We start from the raw sequence: 19,268 nt of genomic DNA, 5'->3' as shown, positions 1-19,268 counted from the left end.
GGCATGTTCTGCCCCCACCGCCGGCACCGGCACTTCTTGGGGCCAAGGCTGGACCCGCTGGTGATCCCCAGGGATGCGGTTTGCCGGGGTCGGGGCTGCGAGTGCTGCTCCTGCACCCTCTGCCAGGGCTCGAGACAGCGGCGGGAGGGTGCTGCGGTCACCGGTGGTTTCTGGTTTAATTCAGCTCATTTGGAAGGGGAGTGTTTCCACACAGCACACCCCGGCACCGCAGGAACCAGTGTCCAGCCACGTGGGCTCCCCCTGGACCCCTCACTCCTCTGCTTTGCTTCCCCCCCACCCCTTTTCTTCAAAGCAATGCGAAGATAAAATGCACTCGATAGAAACACATTAAATAACAGGGAAAATTAAATACAGTAATTACCTTTTTTTTTTCTTTTTGACGATACAAAGGTTCAAGTTTACTGTAAAAGAGGGTCGGTGCTACACAGGATTCCGAAGGGGTGGGCTTGGCCCAGGAGGGACTGACAAGAATCACACTGGCGTGAAAAAACACCGCTGGGGTTGGGGACCCTTATGCTGGTATATGATCGTGTGTAAATACGGCCTTAAACTACAGGAGAGACGATATAAAATGCTGGAGCCCTCTGAGCCAGACACAAATGCGCGGGTGTCCCCAGTCACCCCCCAGCCACCCCAAAACCGGGAGAGGCTCCGCTGGATCTGCCGGCGCTGCCCGGGCTGTGTGCAGGGAGGGTGCCCCGCCCCGGGAAACCCATCCTTGTAGTGGGGGACCGGGGGCTCCGGCAGGATGAGGACCCCCATCCTCGCTGACCCCCAGCCTGGCAAACTGACTCGGTTTAGAAGTTGGGCGCAGCCTCCTCGGAGCGGGGCCACGTGCAGCCGGGCGGGCAGCAGGGCAGGCAGGGCACAAGCGCAGGCAGGGGTCCGTGTCCAGGGCAGGCAGGGGGTCTGGCAGGAGGCAGTGAGCGGGGATGCAGCCAGCGGCTCGGCAGCTCCACAGGACCCCGCCAGGGCTGGCGGTCGGCAGCGGGGCAGGGGCAGGGGCGCAGCCCCACGGGACACATGATGGAAGGTGCTGCGGCCGCGCTGGGACACGCGCACCTGGGGACAGGGGATGTGACAGGGGACACATCCCGGCTCGCTCTGCCCTCACCAGCCCTGGCTGGCAGGATGGCGGCACTCGCCAATCCCCATCCCCACCCCTGCCCTCACCGAGACACGCAGGGACATCCGCACCGGCACCATGCTGGGGAGCTGCTGGGGTCCAGGGGGGCAGAAGAGTGTTTCACTAAAACTGAAACATTTTGTTCCCATCGGGGGCCTCGGCACCCACCGGCATGGTCAGGGCAAATCCACGCGGAAAACCAAAACCTCCCACTGTGGCCACGGAGCCAGAGGGTGGGGCGGGGCGGGCGGTGATTGGCAAAATCCCCTCTGTCTTTGGCATGCTTGCCACGGCACCCAGTATGGCCATTTCTCACCTAAAAGACATTTAGGTGAAAAATTTCCAATCCAGCTGGCTCCCACAGAAGAGATTCAAAAAAAAAAAGAGAAAGAAAAAAACCACCCTACAAAAATAGTGACAATTTCTCAGTTAAGAACTTTGTGCTGGCGAAATCTGCAGATCCCGTCACTGAGACGTTCCAGAAATTCGTCCCGGTTTTGTTATGTTGGCCAAGTTGGAAGAAGAGAAGACAGAAACCATCGCCGGCAGTGCCCCGCTCCATTGAGATGGAGGATTTCAGCCTCAGGGGCCACACAGTCAATTTTAAGATCCCACCAACGACATTTTTTAAATATTAAAAATCTTTGGGGAAGAAAAATAAAAACAAACAAAAGAAGCCCTTCCTGCTGGGAGGCATTTCCTGGGCCTCCCTCATCCCCCGACCCTCCCCTTGGAGCCAGTGCCCGCGGGGATGCAGCCCTGCACGCCTGGGGGTGCCTGAGCCCCGAGCCCCAGGGATGGGGCAGGGGGAGACAGGATGGGTGGGAGGAAAACGCTTCGTCCCTGCACAGGGAGCGGGACGGGGCTGGGCCGTGGGGCTGGGGGGTCGCAGTGGGGAGGGGGAAGGTCTCTTATTGCTCCGTGCGGCTGCGATGCCCATCGCACACACACGCTTTGGGTGAGATGGTGGCAGGTAGGGTCCCAGGCCCCAGGGTAGTAGTGGGGGGGTCTCTCCGGGCACCCCCAGTCCTTGGTTGGGCAGCCTCCCGTGGGATGAGGCACTTCTGCTGCCGCACACAGAGGTCCGGCATGGACGGCAAGGCACTGCGGGCAGGGGTGCCGCCACAGCACCCCACGAGGTGCCGGCGTGTCCGTGTCTGCCTGCGGGGCCAGGCTGGGCCAGGGAGCAGCCGAGCCCCTGCCACAGCCACCAGGCTCCAGGTCCCCTGGTCATGCCGCAGCACGGAGGGACCAGGGCGAAAGCTGGGGGGGCACCACGGGGCAGGTGGGCGGCAGCACCGAGGGGCGGCAGCATCGTGGGTGCTCTCCACCCCGGCAGCCTGGCACCAGCCCCACATCTGTCCCAGCAAGTGTCCGGGCAGGATGGAGGAGCCGCTGGCGAGTGCCGGGGACCGTTCGGCGGTGGCGGCTAGTGGTCATGGCACAGGGCGCGGTGCCGTGCCCCGTGGGCAGCCCGTGGCGCGGAGCACAGCGGCGATCCGGGGCACGTGCCAGGGTCCCCCGGCACCGGGGAGCTGTTCGGCAGTCGTGTCCCCCCTCCTCCTCTCCTACGCGGCCCCGGCGGGTGTCCTGGCCGCGGCACGGCGCGGGGCCGCCACAGTCGCGCTCACATGCTGTCCGCCAGCTGGTGACAGTCCAAGTCCCCTTTCAGCTCCAGGAAGCCCGGCAGCTTCACCCCCGTCTTGCGGTCCACGCACCAGCACTTGCCTCGCTGCCCGTCCAGCGCCGGGTGACACTGAGGGGACAGGTTGGTGAGTGGGGCCCAGCCTGGCCCCCACGGCCCCATCCCCACGGGCTGCCCAGTTGGGGCGACCAGGAGCTCTCACGGGGGCTTTTGCCACCCCCATCCCACCCCGGGGCTTTTGCAAAGGGCCCCAGAGCACCCGAAGGGTGATTCCCACCGGAGGCAGGAGCTCTGCCATGCCCCGGCACCAGCCCGTCTGCCCGCCGCCCTCTCCCCGCAGCCCCCCCCCCGGCCCCCCGTGCTGGGCGAGAGCCCGTCCTACCTGCTTGGGGTGGAAGTTGCCATTGCGGTCGCAGTTGGGGATGGGGATGACGTACAGGTCCTCGTGCGTGCGGGTCTGCGAGGCGGCCAGCCGCTCCAGCGCCCGGTGCAGCTCGCTCTGGCACGAGCCCTGTGCCTGCGGGAATGGAGGAGGGGGCTGAGCCAGCAGCCGCCACCCCCAGCACCCCAGGACCCCCACCCTGGAGCACGGCTCCGGGGTGCTCAGCACCCACCCTGCCCTCCCCAGCCCCGCGGTTGCTCACTATGGGCCGCGTCTCCTCGCGGTGATACGGGCTCCCGCTGTTGCGCATCTTGTTGCCGTTGTTGACCCGCTTCGCCTGCTGCTTCTGCAGGCACTTGCGGTCGTGGATGCTGCAGGGGTTGAAGCTGTTGTTGGGGTGCTCGATCTCCTCCTTCTCTGCAAGGACACAGGCCGGAGGGGACTCAGCGCCCTGGGGACAGCGGGGCCCCCGCGGTGCGCCGGAGCGACTCGCACCCCCAAGCACAACGTGCAGCCGGTGCTGCTGGATCCCCACACCCCGCTCCCCAATCCCCACAGGCGTCACCCCCCAGCCCCCAGGTCCCCCCCTGTCACCACGCTGGGCTGAGCTCCCCCCGCAGCACCGGGAGAGGCTCCTTGGAGTTTTAACAACTCATTAGCCACGATTCACGGGCTTGTTGCCACACGTCTGTTATTGTAGGGTTGCAAACGCACGCTGCGAGAGCGCCGGGCAGTTGCTCCAGTGTGCTGTGCGGCACGAGGGTCTGGCTGTGCCCCGGGCAGCCACGTGCCACCAGGCACCGGGTGCTCGCCCACGGGGCTGGAAGGTGACCCCCGGACACAGAGCCAGGGAGCCCCAGGAAGACCCCGGTGCCCCCAAAAAGCTGCCTCTGAGGAGCTGCAGCGGGAACGGGGGCAGCGGGGCTGCAGCGGGGTGGTGCTGAGCACCCGCCAGGCCCGGGGCAGCACCGGGCGCCGCCGCCAGGAGTGGAGCCGTGCTCTGCTGTGGGGTACAGCCCCCGCGAAGACATGAAAGAAGAAATTCCTGGAATAAGAAAGTTAATCTCCCGCGGGGCCAATCCCGAAAGGCGGCGCTTGGCATCCTCGCCTGCGCCAGGAGCGCAGCCAAACTGCGATCCCAGATGTTGGCAGCTGGACGGAGCATCATGAGACCTGAGCTCTCGGTGCAACTTTAGTTTTGAAAAAGCTGCCAGTCCCTCCAGTTTGGGGCCCGTTAACACCCTGCAGAGGGGCGACGCCCCGGGGAGCCGGGGTCCCGCCCGCGCTCGCATCAGGCACAGCCCCGAGCAGAGTTTTGACTCCCAACGCGCCTGGGCTGGGTGAGGAAAGCTGCCAGGGCTCCCTGCCCGGCTTATCCTGCAGTTGGGCTTAGACTAACTGATATCGCAGCCGGCAACGGGAAGAACCTTCCCAAAGCAGGCGAGGGGCGGGGACGGCGCAGCGTGGCTGGAAGCACCCAGGGGCTCACAGCACCAGGGACGGAGGCTGCCGGGGTGATGCCCGGCACTGGCCCTTCCCGCAGGCAGGCAGCAGGCAGGCAGCGGGCAGCAGGCAGGCAGCAGGCAGGCAGCAGGCAGGCCGCAGGCAGCAGGAGCGGAGCCGGAGGCTCCTGCCCGCCGCATCCCCACGGGATCCCGGCCCCGGTCTCCCATCGGCTCCTCACGCGGCAGCTCCCCTGCAGCGAAGGGCTCCTGGACCAGCTCCCAGCAGCCCGGTTAAAGTTCACAGCGAAGCCCCGATCAAAGCCTTCTCCTTCATTCGTGTTATTTGCTTTTTGTTTAATCTGTCAGTTTTTTTCCAGGAAATGGCTCATGCCCTTGAAATTTGAAACACACAAACCCAAAGTCTCCAGGACCCCGCACAGAGCGATGCCAGCCCCGGCAGCACCAACCACGGGGCCCTGGCACGAGGCGGGCACTGGCAGCAGAGCCCAGGCGGGGGCTCAGGGGGCTCGGGCAGGGATGCTCCCTCCCTCCCCTGCCTCCGCCCTGCACCTCATCGGGGTGAAACGGCAGGAAGAGCCCGGCAGGAGATGTGGCACCACAGGGACCACCACACCGAAGTCCCAGCACCTCCACGTGCTGCTCCCGCACCATGGAAAGGCAGGACCGGGGGGCACCGGCCGCTGCCTGCTCTGCCCAGGGGAAGCCCTCACCCAGCCCCGGCATGGACAAACACCCCTCCTCCCCCCGCCAGCTGCCTTCAGAGCGTCAAATCTCGGCTTAAATAAAACCAGATGCCAATAACATTTTCATAAGGTCACATGAAACATCGGTGCCTCCGGGCAGTGAGGCGGCTCTTGCCGGCGCTCGGCTCTGGGGACAGGGCTCTGGAACCGGGGTCCCCCGACTCACACGCCAGCTCCGGGCTCCCTCCCCACGACGGGGATCGCTGCAGCCCTTGGGTGATTTTCCCACCCGCTGAGCGACGTGCGGCAGCTGGAGGAGCCTCCCGCCTCCCTCAGCAAAACTCCAGGACGAAGAAACTCCTCGCACTCACACACAGAGACATGGAAAGAGCAGCCTGGGGGGACCCACCAGCCCCCTGCACCACTCCCGGTGCAGCCCACGGTGTCCCAACCCCTTGGGAAGCACAACCTGGATGCCAGCCCGGCAGCACCAGCAGGGTGCCCCCAAGCCCCCCCTCACCTCTCCCCCAGCCCCACTCTGCCTGGAAGCCTTGGGCAGCCCAAGAACCGGCCACCACCCGCCCCGTGCTGCCGGTTGCGGTTGGGGCTGTGCCAGCAAGAGGTCGGTCTCCGAGGGGCAGAGCGGAGCGGGGAGAAGCCCCTCTGCTCGGTTTGGGATGGGAGCGGGTGCTGCCCTCGCCCACCACGCAGACCAGCCGCCCCGTCCCGGCAGGAGCAGGGTTTCTGCCCGGCCTTCTGCTTGGCCCGCAGACAGGAGACAAACGAGTCATTCAGCGTCACCTTCAATTAACGGGAGCTGCAAATGAGGGTGGTCACATGCCGAACTTGTGATTCACGGCGCCGAGCCTGAGGAAGCAGCGAAGGGCTCCGGGCTCCACCGCGCGGCTCCCGGCTCCCGTGGGAGGAAGCCCCGGGGCAGCGAGTGAAGCCCCGGGACCGTGTGTGTGTCCGTGGAAGAGGGACAAGTGTCAGGGGCTCCCCCAGCTCCAGCCCCGCTCCCCCCCACTCCACCAGCCCAGGTGTGAAGGACCCCACGTGCGCCACAGCCAGAGGGGACACGTCCATGTGTCCAGGGCTGACACAGCACATGAGCCGCGGTGAGTCCCAGCACGCTCCGCTGCCCCGTCTGGCAGCCCTGGTGTGGCCTGCGGGTGGTCCTGGCAGGGCCGCAGCCCAGCACCGGCTCTCTGGGCTGCCGGGGCTCTCGACATGGCTGGCACCGGCGCGGGGAAGTCTGTGCTCGTCCCACCGAGCGCTGGCTCCAGTGCAGTGCAGGGAGCGGGGGTGGATGGGGCACAGGTACCTACTGCCCCTTGGCCAGGAATGGCAAGCCTGGCGCGTCCCCATCCTGTGGGGACACGCTGCTGAGCCTCACCGTGCTCCAGCACATCTGCACCTCCCGGCTCAGCGCCCGGCGTGAGCCCGACGGAGGAGAGGTCAGGCTGCAGGAGAGGGAGCGAGGGGTGCAGCTGATTCCCCGTAGGGACCTGAGCCTCGCTGGGAGCAGCACCCAGCCCGGAGACACCCAAGCATGGGCAAAGGCCAGACCCCATCCTGGGGACAGATGGGACACGACAACAGCCTCGCCTGGTCCCCGGAGCGGGTGGAAAGGGGCAGTGATGGATGCACGTGGGGTGGGGGCTGAACCCAGCCCGTCCTCACTGCCCGTGTGCGGCACAACCACCATCCCTCCTGGTCCCTGACATGGGAAGGGAACAGGATCCATCCCAGCCGCTGCTACAGCAACCACGCGGGATGAATGCAACTCCCATGGGGTCAGTTTTTCCCAGACGTAATTATTTACCCGGTGTGAAATCACTCATCATGTGTGCTGGGGAAAAACGTCCTCACCTCTTCCCGGCTGCCACACACGGGCTCAGCCACCGCCTCCCCCAGGCACCCGCAGGCTGTGCCCAAAACCCGTGGCTGGAAGCTCCCGGGGCCAGCCCCGTCGCCGGGCTCTGGCCAAGCAGTGGGGTGTCCCGGGAGCCAGCCCAGAGCTGGCAGGGCTGGGAGTGGGACACGGACCAGGGTCCTGCACAGACCCACAGCCATGGGAGAGGGTCCTGGGTCAGGAGAGCGGCCGCCTGCACCCTCGCTTCTTAGAAAGTCCCATCCCGCGGGTGCCCCAAGGCCTGGGCGAGCAGAGAGGCTCTTTCCCAGCGATGGAGCCAGGAGCCATCGGCCAACCCCTCGGCAAGCCCAGCCTCAGCCCAGCCCCCCCGCCATCCCAGCCTCTTCCCTGGAATGCGGAGCCCCCCGGGCCGAGCCCCCAGACAAAGTGTTTACTGTACGAGTTAACCGCTTCCCAGCCGCCCGCCCGCCGCAGCCTCCGCTCGCCCGGCACCCAGGGAACACGGGCACAGCCGGGGGGCACCTGCTCCGTACGCCCCTGCCCTTAAATTGGTATTTAATTCCCTTCTGCTTCCTCGGAGGGGACCCGTCGGATGCACCAGCCGTGTCGGGTGCCCGCGCTGTGCCGGGCAGGGCTGTTGTGGGAGCGATGGAGGCTGCAGCCCCCACGCTCCCACCGGCTCTGGGCTGCCGGAGCGGGACAGGGACCCACAGCTCGGACGTTCCACCGGGACCTTCCCGCCGGGGCTGCACCGAGCAAAGTGCTGCGGGGTGTCCGGGGCGAAGGGGCTTCCCGCTGCCCGCTCCCCTGTCCTGCCACCTGCGCCGCGGCAGGCAGGCGCAGTGCCCGGCGGGCAAGCCCAGCTCCCACGGCCACCCACTCGTCCCCAGCAAGGCCAAAACACTGCGGGAAGGAAGGGAAAAAACTGCAAGTCTGTTTCCTAAAGGCTCTGGGAAAAAATGCTGCGTTACACAGGGCACAGCCAAAACCAACAGGCCTTGGCAGCCCGACGCAGCCCCGGGCCAAGGAGCCCAGACAGCTCCTGCAGGATGTGGGCTGAGGACAGACAGGCAGGGCAGGGGGTCTCCACAGCGGACCCCGTGCCAAGCACTCGCAGCAAACTCCCGGCCCCGGAGAGGGGCAGCCGGGGGGGCCCAGACGTGACAGGCACTCCTCACCACCGGGACACCGGTGGAGCTGCCACGGAGCAGCTGTGCGAGGCGGGAACAGAGCTGGGATCCGGCCCCTTCTGCCCCATGGGGAGCTTCAGGTGACCCCGGTGGGGACACAGGGCCAGGGCTGCTCACGGACTGTCCCATGGCAGGACGCTGCTCCCCAGCCCCAGGGGCCGTGGTCCCCATCGCAGCCCACAGGGCGGGGACGGGGGAGCGCAGCATCCAGCCCCACGGGCCGGGTCTCCAGGCACTGCCCCCGGGAGCGGCTCCGTTCCCACTGTCAAAGCCACGGTGCGACCTGTGCAGCTCTGGGCTGGGCTCCAGCTCCGCTCCCGGCCCCCAGACCCTCCCCAAGCACCAGGGGGGTGGCAAGGGGCCACCATCAACACCTGCGAGAGGGTCCTGGGGCAGACACAGGTAGGCAGAGCCTACAGGCAGCCGGCTTCTCCGGCCTGGCCCTGCCTGCACCCCCCTGCCCCGTCCGGCTGCGGGAAGGACACAGCTCCCGGCAGAGCCCCAGCCCAGAGCCCAGCCCGACCTGCCTGCGAGGGAAGCAGGTGCCCCGAGGCCTCTTTCTTGTTTCCTCCCGGCGGTGCAGGCAGAGCTGCCGGCAGCATCCCGGGCAAGGGGCAGCGCAGGGGTCACCATGCGACGGGAGCGTCCCTGGCAGCTGGGACCTGTCCCCAGGGGCCGTGGGTGCCATCCAGGCCACCGAGCCCCTGCGGAGCACCCCGCGGTGACACCAGCCGTGGCACCGCCGTGGCTAAGGGTGGCACCAAAGTGACCCGCTGGTACCCAGTGGCGGGCGCTCACACAGCTCCGCTCCGTGCGTGCCCATCCCCGGGGTGCCCCGTCCCGTCCCACTGCTGGGTCCCTCCAGCCTCAACTGGTGCCAAGCCAGCGGCGGGCGCAAACGGGGGGGGTCACGTCACCAACCTGGCGAGGGGCGAGGGCCCCCCCCCCGGGCAACCCCCCCCTCGCCCCTCCGCCGCTCCGGGGCCGCCCTTACCTGGGGGCTGGAGGCTCTCCTGGATGGCCTCGACGTCGGCCAGGTCGGTGCAGATGCCCTGGCCGTGCATGAGGGTGTGGAGGGGCCGCGGCACGCCGCGGGGGGGGTAGCACCGCAGCCCGGCGCCGCAGCGGGCGGTGTAGACGCCGCAGGCGGTCCCGCGGCCGAGCGCGCAGGTTGCGCAGCAGCCGCAGCCCGGTTCCCGCACCAGCTCCGCGCAGCCCTGCGGGGCCTTGCAGCGCGCCAGCCGCTCCTCCGAGCACGGCGGGCACTGGATCGCCTCCTCGCCGCCCCCCGGCCCCGCCGCCGCCGCCAGCAGCAGCAGAAGGGCCAGCGGCAGCGCTCGCCCGGTCGCCCCGCGCATGGCGGCTCCGCGCCCCCCTCCGCGCCCCCTCCGCGGCTGGCGGCGCTGGGCTGGCGGCGGCGGCGGCGGCTTTATGCGGGCCCCTGGCCACACCTCCCGCCGCCGGCACCGGGGCCACCGGCGGGGCCGCCCCCGCCGCCCCCGGGAAGCCACCGCTCCCCGCCGACGGGGCCACCGGCGGCTCCAGCACCGGGGCCACCGGCGGGGCAGCTCCGGCGCCCGGTAGCGCGGAGACCCCCGGCCCTGCGCGCCCGCCCCCCCCCCCCCAACCCACCGGACCCCACCCGCCGTCCCCTCGCAGCCCCCGGCAGCCGCCCCGACACCCTGCCCGCCCGGTCCGGAGAGCAACTGGGGTGTACTGGGAGAGGGTGGGAAGCATCCGGGGCTGCATCGCGGGGGTTGGGGCTGAGACACCCCAGCGTGGGGCAGCCCGGGGTGGGCTCCGGGCCCCGGGCGCGGGGGTCTCCGGCGGGAGCAGAAGCGCTGCCGGTAACACCGGTATCACGGGCAGCTCAGCCCCGGTCTGCCAGGGACGCCCTGGGGCGGCCCCGCCGGGTCCCCGCGCCCCCCCGGCCCCGCACCGGCCCGGGATAAGTTGAAAGGTGCCGGCATCTAGTGGCTATTTCGGAAAACGGGCAGGCGGGGGGGCCGAGCATCCCCCCGCTCCGGCCCCGCCAGGCCCCGCAGTCCCCGGGGGAGGGCGGAGGCCCCGGGAGGCGGCAGGGACCAGCCCCCGTCCCCCCCACCCAGCATCACCCGGGGGCCTGGTGACCCGTGAGCTGCGCCCAGGGGCCTCTCGGCCAGCGCCGGGCTCGGGGCAGGCGGGGGGGACCCTCCTGGACTTGGCAGGGGGGTCTTGGGCACAGCCCGGGGTGGGGTGAGCTCGGGCACAAGCTGCCCCTGCCCTGCGGGAGATGCTGCGGCGCCTGGAGTGGCCTCATACGAGCTGTCCCCCACGCTCCCGGCTCGCTGCGGGGGGTGGCAAGGGCGCAGAGAGCCCCTGTCCCCGTCCCCGGTGGCCAGGGGTAAGGCAGAGAGACCTGCTGAACTCGTGCCATGGGTCGAGGAGCCGCTGGGCGCTGTGGGGAGCTTGGTCCCGCGTGCCCAGGGACACAGGGGCACAGCAGCACCTGGGTGCTGGCCGCATCACCACGCTGGCCCTGACCAACGCTGGCAAAACCACCAACGGAGAGACGGTGCAGCCCGTCAGGAGGGTGACAGTCACCCCGCGGGACATGGGGAGCCGGCTCGGCCCGGTGTGGCACCGTGGGGCGAGCACAATGTGCAGGGAACAGCCACATCGCGCAGGGTTTGTGACTGCGCCCCCCACCACACTCACGGCAATTAACGGTCATTAAACACCCGGACATTGGGCCTCGCTGCGGGGGCCTGCTGTGGGGCTGGGTGTAGCAGGTGGGACGAGAGGAGCAGAGCCAGCCAGTAATGCAGAGCTGGGCTGAGAACCCCAAACTCATCTCATAGGTGAGTACAGGTAGTGCTCAAACCGGCGTTTTGCGGCCGGAGTGCCGGCACTGGTGGCACTGGCCACGGGGGCTCCCAGGACCATCTTCTCTCTCCTGTGCAGGTGGGTCGGGCAGCGCCAAGTGTGCAGGCAGGGCACGGGCAGGCAGGGGGGGTGTAGAGGGGGGCAGGCAGGGTCTGTGTCCCCCACACTCCCCTGTCCCCCCCCTTTTCCCCTCCCGGCTGGCGCAGGGGCCCTGCCAGGGCTGCTCCAGAGCCCCTGCCCTGCCTGGCACGGCTGCGCCGTGGCCGTGACTCGGGGCAGAGGCGCCAGCCTTGACACGGTGTCCAAGGGGGGGCCAAACCCAAACAGGTGCCCACCCCCGCTCAGGACGTGGCACCTTATCAGGCCTTGGCAGCGCCGAGCGCCGGCGGGGGAGACTGTTGTGTCTGCGGGCAGAGGCAGCACAGCCCCGGGGGCCATCCCCCCCCTCTGGCCAGGCACAGCTCCTCGGGGTCCCCATCCGTCCCAGCACCATCCTGCGAGATGCTGAGGGGCTGGGCCAGTGCACCCCCCTGCCACGCCGCCCCCCACCCCAACCACGGCCCTGCTGCCAAGGAGGGGGCTCGGGGCGCGCTGCTGGGTGCAGCCCAGCTCCCCCGCCTGGGACAGGGCAGTCCCGTGCCCCCAGCCCCTCCCAGAACGTCTTTCTCAACCTCGGCAGCAATTTGGGGTTCCCGAGGCTAGGGGGGGGGGGTCAGGCTGTTTCCCCGCAACTCCCCCAAGCAGGGTTTAGAGAGACCCCAGCCCTGGGGAGGGGCTGCAGGGCAGCGCAGAGCAGGGACAGAAGAGGGGCTGGGGGTCAGTGGGGGATGGAGACCCCCAGCCAAGGGTGGCCCTGACAGCTGGGGAGACGCAGGACCCTTTGCTGTGAGACACGGTGGCTGCGCACACTGCAGGGCACGGGATCGTGCCCACTGCAGCACCCCCACGCCCCCCCGGGCTCTTGCAGCCCCTTCCCCAGAACTCAGCCCTGCTGACCCCTGAGCTGGTCCCCGTCCCCTCCCAGCACCAGGCACCAGTGGCCGGGCAGACCCCGCAGAGCACCCAGGGTCAATGCCCCATCCTCCACTCCCCTCCTCGCTGGTTTTACTCCCCATTTCGAGGCAGCATCTCGCCCCCCAGCCCTCCCTCGCCTTGGTTCCAGCAGCTCCTGGCCCTGGCTCCCTTCCCCGCGGTTCCTGGCTGCCCTCCACGCCCCTGGTCGGCTGGTGGGGCAGAGGGTGACCTGGGTGCTCAGCCCCCGCCGGATGCGGCCCGTGGGGTGAGGGTGTCGGGGGAGGCGAGGGGCGTGTCGGGCAGCGCGGGGGCCGCCGTGATAACAGCGGGAGCCGTGCCGGGGCCACGGGAGCAGACGGCGAGGGTGAGCAGGATGAGCCAAGCCCCCCCAGCCTGGGCACCCTCACCCCGAGGCAGCAGCATGGGGTCCAGCGGCCCCCCGTGCCTCCTCCGCACGCTCTGCATCCTCTCGGTGCTGGCCGGGCGCCTGCCCCCCACCACAGCCCAGTGGTTTTACCCCCTGGGCTCGGAGGACACCACGGCAGATCCAGGCACCAGCCCCACGGCCCCCACGGCGCCCACCCTGGACAGGGAGGAAGGTAGGCAAGGTGGGGTGGGGCACGGCATCCCCAGCACCCCCAGCTCCTGCGCCCCAGCAAGGAGGGGGCACCTTACGGCTGGAGGAGGAGGTGTGGGGTGCTGGGGTCCGGGCTGGGAGTACTGTGCCACCCTGGCCCCCCCGCCGCCAGCCCTGCCACCTCCCCCCCATCACTCCTTTGCTCCCACAGACGCAGAAGCCGGCAGCGTGGAGCCCCCGCGGAAGGTGCTGCTGAGCAAACCCCCACTGGCCACGGCCCCCAGACGCCGGGAGCCCCTCGCCAGGGGGGCAGCGAAGGGTCCGGGCCATGCCCCGCCACGCACACGAGGCCAGGTGCCTTTCCCTGGGCAGCGTCCCCCTCCCCAGCTCCCCCAGCCCTCCCAAAACTCCCCAGCGCTGCCGGGCCCCTCACTGCGTCCTTCCCCTTATCTGCCCCGGGGCAGGGCAGCGTGTCCCGCTCTGGCCCTGAGCCACGGCTCAACCTCTGCCCACGTGGGAAGGAGCCGAGGCAGCTCCCGGCGTCCCCCCGCACAGCTCAGCCCCCCATCCCAGGCTCCCACTCTGAGCTGCCCCCCAGGATCCCCCCGAGCCCCACACTGAGCTCTCCCCGTCCATCCTAGCAGCACCGACCCACGGCCGCCCCGGAGATCTTCGAGGGGAGCGCGGAGGAAGAGGAGTTCCTGCAGATCAAGGTGGTGGAGGGGTCCTGGTGCCCGGGGGGGTGCAAGGGGCAGCCTGGGGTGGGCACCCGGGGACATGGGCTGGTAGGGTGGGATGGGGACAGTGCTCAGGGGACAGGGATGGTGCTCGGGGGTCTCGCACTCAGCCCCTCCTCTCCTCCGCACAGTCAACGGCGAAGGGGCTGCCCCGGCCAGTGCCCCCAGCCCCAGAGACGGACCCTGCCCTCCAGGTGAGAGGTGGGCGCAGGGCACCCGTGCTGGACCCTGCGGTCGGGGCTCCTGGCCTGCAGCTCACCGCTCTCTCCCTCTCCAGATGCACAACGGCTCCGACTGTGTCTGCCCCGTGCACCCTGGCCCTCCCGGCCCTCCCGGCCCAAAGGTGCGGTGGTCGTCCCCAGGGAGGAGCAGGGGGGGCTTGGGGACCCACAGAGACCTACTGGGAGAAATCCCGCAGCTCTTTTGGCCGTGCAAAACCTTTTCTGCTCAGGATTTGGACTCTCGCTTCGGGGTCTGGTTTTGGGGGCGACTCAGGTGACCCCGGCAGGGGGGCAGCAGGTCCCTGTGGTGGGCATCAGCGGAGGAAAGCGCCAGGAGCCAGGCTCTGTCTTTCCCTGACAGGGAGAGAAAGGTGACCGGGGGTCCCCAGGAGAGAAAGGCCAGCCCGGATTCTCTGGGGAGAGAGGGAAATCCGGCAGCCCGGGGCAGCCAGGTCACCAGGGTCCCCGGGGCCCCCCAGGTCCTCCAGGACCACCGGGGCCCCCGGGACCACCAGGCACATGGGGAGCCAGGAGCCCCCCCGCACCCGCCACCCTGCCCAAGGGATCAGAGAATGAGGTGAGCGCTGGGGTGGGGGCACGGGCAGGCGATGCCGGTGCAGTGTCTGTCCCCGGCTGGACCAGCAGGGATGGGGAGGGTGGGGGTGCGTGGTTGTGGGAGTGGGTGACCCAAGGGAGGGTGACCAGGGGATGGGACGCGGCCGCTTACCCACTCTGCTCTCTCTTTCCTCCCTCCCTCCAACCCAACAAGCAGGTGGGAGCATCCAGCCCTGCGGGAAACCCAGGACCCCCGGGCCCCCCCGGGCTGCCCGGCCTGCCTGGACCTCCAGGCTACCCAGGCCACGAAGGCCCCCCGGGGGTCCCTGGGCGGGAGGGGCAGCCGGGACCCCCCGGCCCGCCCGGAGCTGTGGGAACACCTGGCTTCCCCGGGGCTGAAGGACCTCCAGGGTCTCCAGGCTCAGCTGGGCCAGAGGGACCCCCGGGGGCACCAGGGCTCCCAGGGCCACAGGGTCCCTCCGGGGTGCCTGGGCACGAAGGACCCCCCGGTCCCGCAGGACCTGCGTCGCTCCCTGGCAAACCAGGGCTCCGCGGGGAGCCGGGATTCCCCGGACTGAAGGTGAGGGGGGCCCAGCCCAGCCCACCTGTAGGGCCAGAGCAGAGCTGGCGGGGTGGGGACAGAGCAGCCGGGCTCACCAGCCCCTCGCTCTGCCCCAGTGGGGAGCAGCCCCCAGCACCGACAGCTCTGGGCTGCCCCAGCCCTGTCGCTGCGGGGCCCGGGGGGGATGCAGGGTGCTGAGCCCCCACGCACCGTGTGCTGGCAGGGTGAGAAGGGCGACCGCGGACTGCCGGGCATGCCAGGGAGCCCTGGCCGGACAGGGGACACGGGCTCCCCGGGCATGCCCGGTCCCATGGGGCCACCAGGGCCGCCAGGGGACTACAGGGTGAGTCGTGGGGCTGGGGTTGGGGGTGTTCAGGGGTGGGGGCAGCCCCGGCTCACCCCAACACATCCTCTCTTTCCAGTGTGACCCACGCCACGCAGGGCACCGCGGATCGGCCGGGCCGCCGGGCCCCAAGGTGAGCCGGGGGGAGCAGGCAGCAAGGGCACGGGGATGGCACCGACTGCGGCCACTCCCCGGTGCCGGTGCCAAGACCAAAGAGCTCCGTGGCGGGTGTCACCCCGTGGAGCGACGCACGTGGCTGTGCTGGGGGGCCCGGGAGTGCCCAGGGACCCCCCGCACTGGGGCACTGACAGGACCTTGCTGCTTTCCTTCCAGGGAGAAAAGGGCGACCCCGGAGAGCGGGTTTGTAGCCGTGGGCACCAGCGTGGGGGGAGCTGGCTGGGGGGGTCCCATACCCACACCCTGAGCGTGAACCCCTGAGCCCTCCGTGCCAGCCTCCGCCTCGCCCTGGTGGCACAGCCAGAGTCCCCAAACGGGCTGGGACACGGCTGGGGGGGACACAGCGAGTCACACCATCCCCTGGGCAGGTGCACACACACGTGCACACACACAACGCACACACCCCCAGCCCAGGCTCTAATCGTGCCTCTCTCTCGGCTCACCCAGGGGTGCTGCTACGGGGAACACGGGTGCAAACCAGGCCACTTCCCCTTCCCCAGCACCGGCAGCCAGCCCGGAGCCTGGGTGCCCATCAGCGGGTACCAAACGGTGAGTCCTCAGGGCTCGTGGGGCCCCATCACAGTGAGGCGTGCCCGGGGACCCCAGCCTGGCCTTGGGGACCCTGCTGCCAGAGCTCGGGGTGCCCCACGCTGCAGCTCACCCCACCGGCAGCCCCACAGGGCTCACAGCCCCCGCTTCGATGGAGGATGGAGAGGGAGAGGATGGAGATCACCATCTTCTCTCTCTTTCTCTGCAGGGTGGCAAAGAGGAGCCGGAGGTTTACGGAGCGATCATCCCCCACGTGAGAGGCGCTGCCCCGGCGCGGGGAGCTCAGTCTGGGGAGGGGAACAGAGTGGGGAGGCTGAGGGAGAGCGATGGGGTGTTCTATAGCTGTCCCCTCAAAAGGCAGCACCAAACTAGCCTGGTCCAATCTCCACACTGCTCTACTGCAGGGTCTTCGAGGTCCCCCTGGCCCCCCCGGGCCCCCTGGCCCCCCCGGAGCACCAGGTCTCCTCTACCTCAACGTAAGGCCCAGCACGGGCTGTGCAGGCGCCTGTGCCAGAGCACACACACGTGTGAGCGTGCCCAGCGCCAGGGGCTCCCCGCAAACCCGCCTGTCTTTGCTTCCAGAGAGTTTACCCCGTCCGTGCCCAGCCGCCCTGCAAGCAGCCGGTAAGCCGCGGTCTCGCTGTCCCCGAGAGAGACCCTGTCCCCTCCCCATGCCCCGCGAAACGCGTCCCTGTGCCCAGCAGCAGTAATGGGCCCCGCTTGCCTTCGCAGGCAGCCACCGACGCAGGCTGGGCAGCAGGTAAGGACATTTCTCAGGTGTTTTGGGGGCTCCAGCCTCCTTGGAAATGCTTTTTGTGAAGTCTTGCCTCCCTCCCCGGGCACCGGGGCCGTGACACCCTGCACAGGTCCCCAGCACCGCAGCTGGCTTCTCCCACCCGGCTCCCGCGGGAGCATTTGGCCCTGTGCCGGGGGGCGCCTTGTGACCCCCTCACCCTCTCTGGGCTCTCCAGATGCCGACATCCCTCGGACGGAGCTGCCGGACTCCCACACCGATCTCCGGGTGCGTTGTGGCTGCGACTGTGGGCAAGTCCCCCAGGCTGCCCCACAGCCGGGCCCTGAACCTCTCCATCCCCCCCCCAGCGCCAGACCTGGGTCTTCAGGTCCAAGGAGCTGATGCTGAAGTCGGGCAGCGCCGTGCCCGAGGGGAGCCTGGTCTACGTGCGGGAAGGGAGCAGCGCCTTCCTCCGGACCCCCACCGGCTGGAGCCGTCTCCTGGTACCGTGCACCGAGGACACCCCTCGGGGACCCTCACAGGGTGGGGGGGTCCGGGCTCCAGCCCTGGCAGCCGGCACTGGGCTGGATTTGGCGCTGGAGCAGCAGAGCCCGGGGAAGGAGCCGGTTCCCCCCTCACCCATCGCTCTGCTCGTTGCATTGAGCAGCTGGAGGATTCGGAGTCGCTCTTCGCTGGGGACGACCCCTCCGCCTCCACCCCACGGTACCAGGTGAGGGGTGTGGGCAGCCGCCGGGTCCGCTCATGTCCCAGGAAGGGGACAGAGCCCTCCTTTGCGGGGGGACAAGCCCCTGTGGGACCGTCCTTTCCTTTCCATCCAGGAGGCGAAGCGGGTGAAGACGAGAGGTCCTGTCACGGGGCCGCCCACGCTGGCCCCGACGGACTCGCTGGTGAGCCCCACCGCAGGTCCAGCCACGCCAGGAGGGACGTGCCGTGGGGACAGGGCAGCACCAGCCTGGCACACGCAGAGCTGGGGGTCACGTTGGGACAGGGAGGGTGCTGCACCCATGGCACCCATGGCACAGGGATGGGTGTCCCTGGGCTGACCTGAGCCATGATTCCAGGTCCAGAAGGAGGAAGGACAAGAGCTGCCCCAGATCCTGCCAACCACCATGGCCCCACGGATCCCATCAGTGAGCAGTGCCCGGCCCCGGGGGTGGGAGTCAAGTGGCCCAACCATGGGAGAGGGGGGAGAGGTGCCTGGGGGACCCCTCCGTGCCTGGCCAGCACCGCCGGAGGCTCACAGCCTCCCAGGCAGGAGGGAGCAGGGCCCTCGACGCCTGGCCATGCCCAAGCCCCCCCGTTGCCCTGCCTCCCCCCCACAGCTCCGCCTGGCTGCCCTGAACGTGCCCCTCGCCGGTGACATGAGCGGGATCCGGGGCGCCGACCTGCAGTGCTACCGGCAGTCCCAGGAGGCTCAGCTCTACGGCACTTTCCGGGCGTTCCTGTCGGCCCCCACCCAGGATCTGGTCTCCATCGTCAAGAGGACAGACAGGACCCTCCCTGTTGTCAACCTGAAGGCAGGTACCCCCGTCCCCTGTGGGGGCTGCTGGCAGCAAAGCCCCGCAGCCCCCAGTGAGCCTCGGCTGGCCCAGTCCCGCACTGGGGCTGCCGCGCTCCCAGCCGTGCTCGGCACTTGTGTTTTGGGGAGCTGAGGGGGACCCAGAGCAAGTTATTGCCCACACATGGTCAGGACAAGGGCATCGCCCCAGCCCCCGGCTCAGCACCACTGCTTGTGCCCACAGGGCCAGCTGCTGGCCAAATCCTGGAGCTCCCTCTTCGAGGGCCAGGCCGGTGCCGCCCCGCGGGGCCCCATCTACTCCTTCAACGGGCGCAACGTCCTGACGGATCCCCTCTGGTGAGTCCAGCACCAGCAGAGCATCCCTGAACAAACGCACCCGCACCAGGAACCAGGCTGGGGGGTCTGCAGTGGGTCCCCCCCGCCTTATCCCTGCAGAAGCTGGTGCAAAGGGCCAGCGGTGCCCTGGGGGGTGTCACCCAGCCCCTCTCACCCTCATCCCCATCCGCAGGCCCCGACGGCTGGCGTGGCACGGATCCACGCCACGCGGTGGCCAAGCCCGCAGGCGGGATTGCCAGGGCTGGCGCAGCTCCGGCCCCGGGGAGGGCCTGGCCGCCCCCCTGGGCGAGGGCAGGCTGCTGGCGGGGCAGCGGCACAACTGCTCGGCGGCGCTGGTTGTGCTCTGCGTGGAGGTGGCTTTTCCCTACCGGCACATGTGGTGACCCCGGCACTGCGGCACCAGGGACCCCCAGCCACATGCCCCAGGCAGCCCCCTCCACCGTCCTGCGGGGCCGAGGAAACAGCCCCGGGACCCCCGTGGGCAGCGCAGGGGGAGAATGGCAGCGCCAGAGCTGTGCGAGGGCACCGAGGGGACACCGACCCCGCAGCTCCCCAGGCCGGGGGGTGGCTGGGTGGTGCCAGACTGTGCCCAGCTGCCTCCCTGCACCTCCAGTGAAGCAAATGCTGTCACTGCCCCAGAAATAAAGATACAAAAAGTTGGTGTTTTGGA

The 19,268-nt window shown here is 69.2% G+C and overlaps 2 protein-coding genes across 2 annotated transcripts; one reads left to right on the top strand and one right to left on the bottom strand.

The window, feature by feature from the left end:
* Positions 1-366: 366 nt before the first annotated feature.
* On the bottom strand, positions 367-9,747 carry IGFBP4 (insulin like growth factor binding protein 4). The gene is made up of 4 exons (XM_074849610.1): positions 9,384-9,747; positions 3,437-3,591; positions 3,175-3,309; positions 367-2,903 (listed from the first exon to the last, which is right to left on the bottom strand). Exons 1-4 carry the CDS (start codon positions 9,745-9,747, stop codon positions 2,775-2,777), a joined length of 783 nt encoding a protein of 260 aa, XP_074705711.1. The 3' UTR covers positions 367-2,774.
* A 5,451-nt stretch (positions 9,748-15,198) lies between these two features.
* On the top strand, positions 15,199-19,268 carry LOC141934260 (collagen alpha-1(XV) chain-like). The gene is made up of 16 exons (XM_074849609.1): positions 15,199-15,263; positions 15,343-15,396; positions 15,597-15,623; positions 15,888-15,989; positions 16,198-16,242; positions 16,394-16,465; positions 16,572-16,613; positions 16,722-16,749; positions 16,961-17,010; positions 17,091-17,225; positions 17,390-17,452; positions 17,562-17,630; positions 17,805-17,873; positions 18,066-18,260; positions 18,486-18,598; positions 18,771-19,268. Exons 1-16 carry the CDS (start codon positions 15,219-15,221, stop codon positions 18,979-18,981), a joined length of 1,320 nt encoding a protein of 439 aa, XP_074705710.1. The 5' UTR covers positions 15,199-15,218; the 3' UTR covers positions 18,982-19,268.

Source organism: Strix aluco, chromosome 24, assembly GCF_031877795.1.
Source record: "Strix aluco isolate bStrAlu1 chromosome 24, bStrAlu1.hap1, whole genome shotgun sequence".
NCBI classification, from domain to species: domain Eukaryota; kingdom Metazoa; phylum Chordata; class Aves; order Strigiformes; family Strigidae; genus Strix; species Strix aluco.
This window is presented reverse-complemented; position numbering and strand designations above follow the sequence as displayed.

What these genes read in the sequence shown, in the direction of transcription:
- IGFBP4 (XM_074849610.1), bottom strand. Translation starts at nt 9,747, where the DNA reads ATGCGCGGGGCGACCGGGCGAGCGCTGCCGCTGGCCCTTCTGCTGCTG. An exon ending in GGAGAGCCTCCAGCCCCCAG is followed by an intron (nt 3,592 to 9,383) that starts GTAAGGGCGGCC and finishes GTGTCCTTGCAG; the next exon opens with AGAAGGAGGAGATCGAGCAC. An exon ending in GCGAGGAGACGCGGCCCATA is followed by an intron (nt 3,310 to 3,436) that starts GTGAGCAACCGC and finishes CCATTCCCGCAG; the next exon opens with GCACAGGGCTCGTGCCAGAG.
- LOC141934260 (XM_074849609.1), top strand. Translation starts at nt 15,219, where the DNA reads ATGCCCGGTCCCATGGGGCCACCAGGGCCGCCAGGGGACTACAGG. An exon ending in CAGGTCTCCTCTACCTCAAC is followed by an intron (nt 16,466 to 16,571) that starts GTAAGGCCCAGC and finishes CTTTGCTTCCAG; the next exon opens with AGAGTTTACCCCGTCCGTGC. An exon ending in TGGCCCCACGGATCCCATCA is followed by an intron (nt 17,874 to 18,065) that starts GTGAGCAGTGCC and finishes TCCCCCCCACAG; the next exon opens with CTCCGCCTGGCTGCCCTGAA.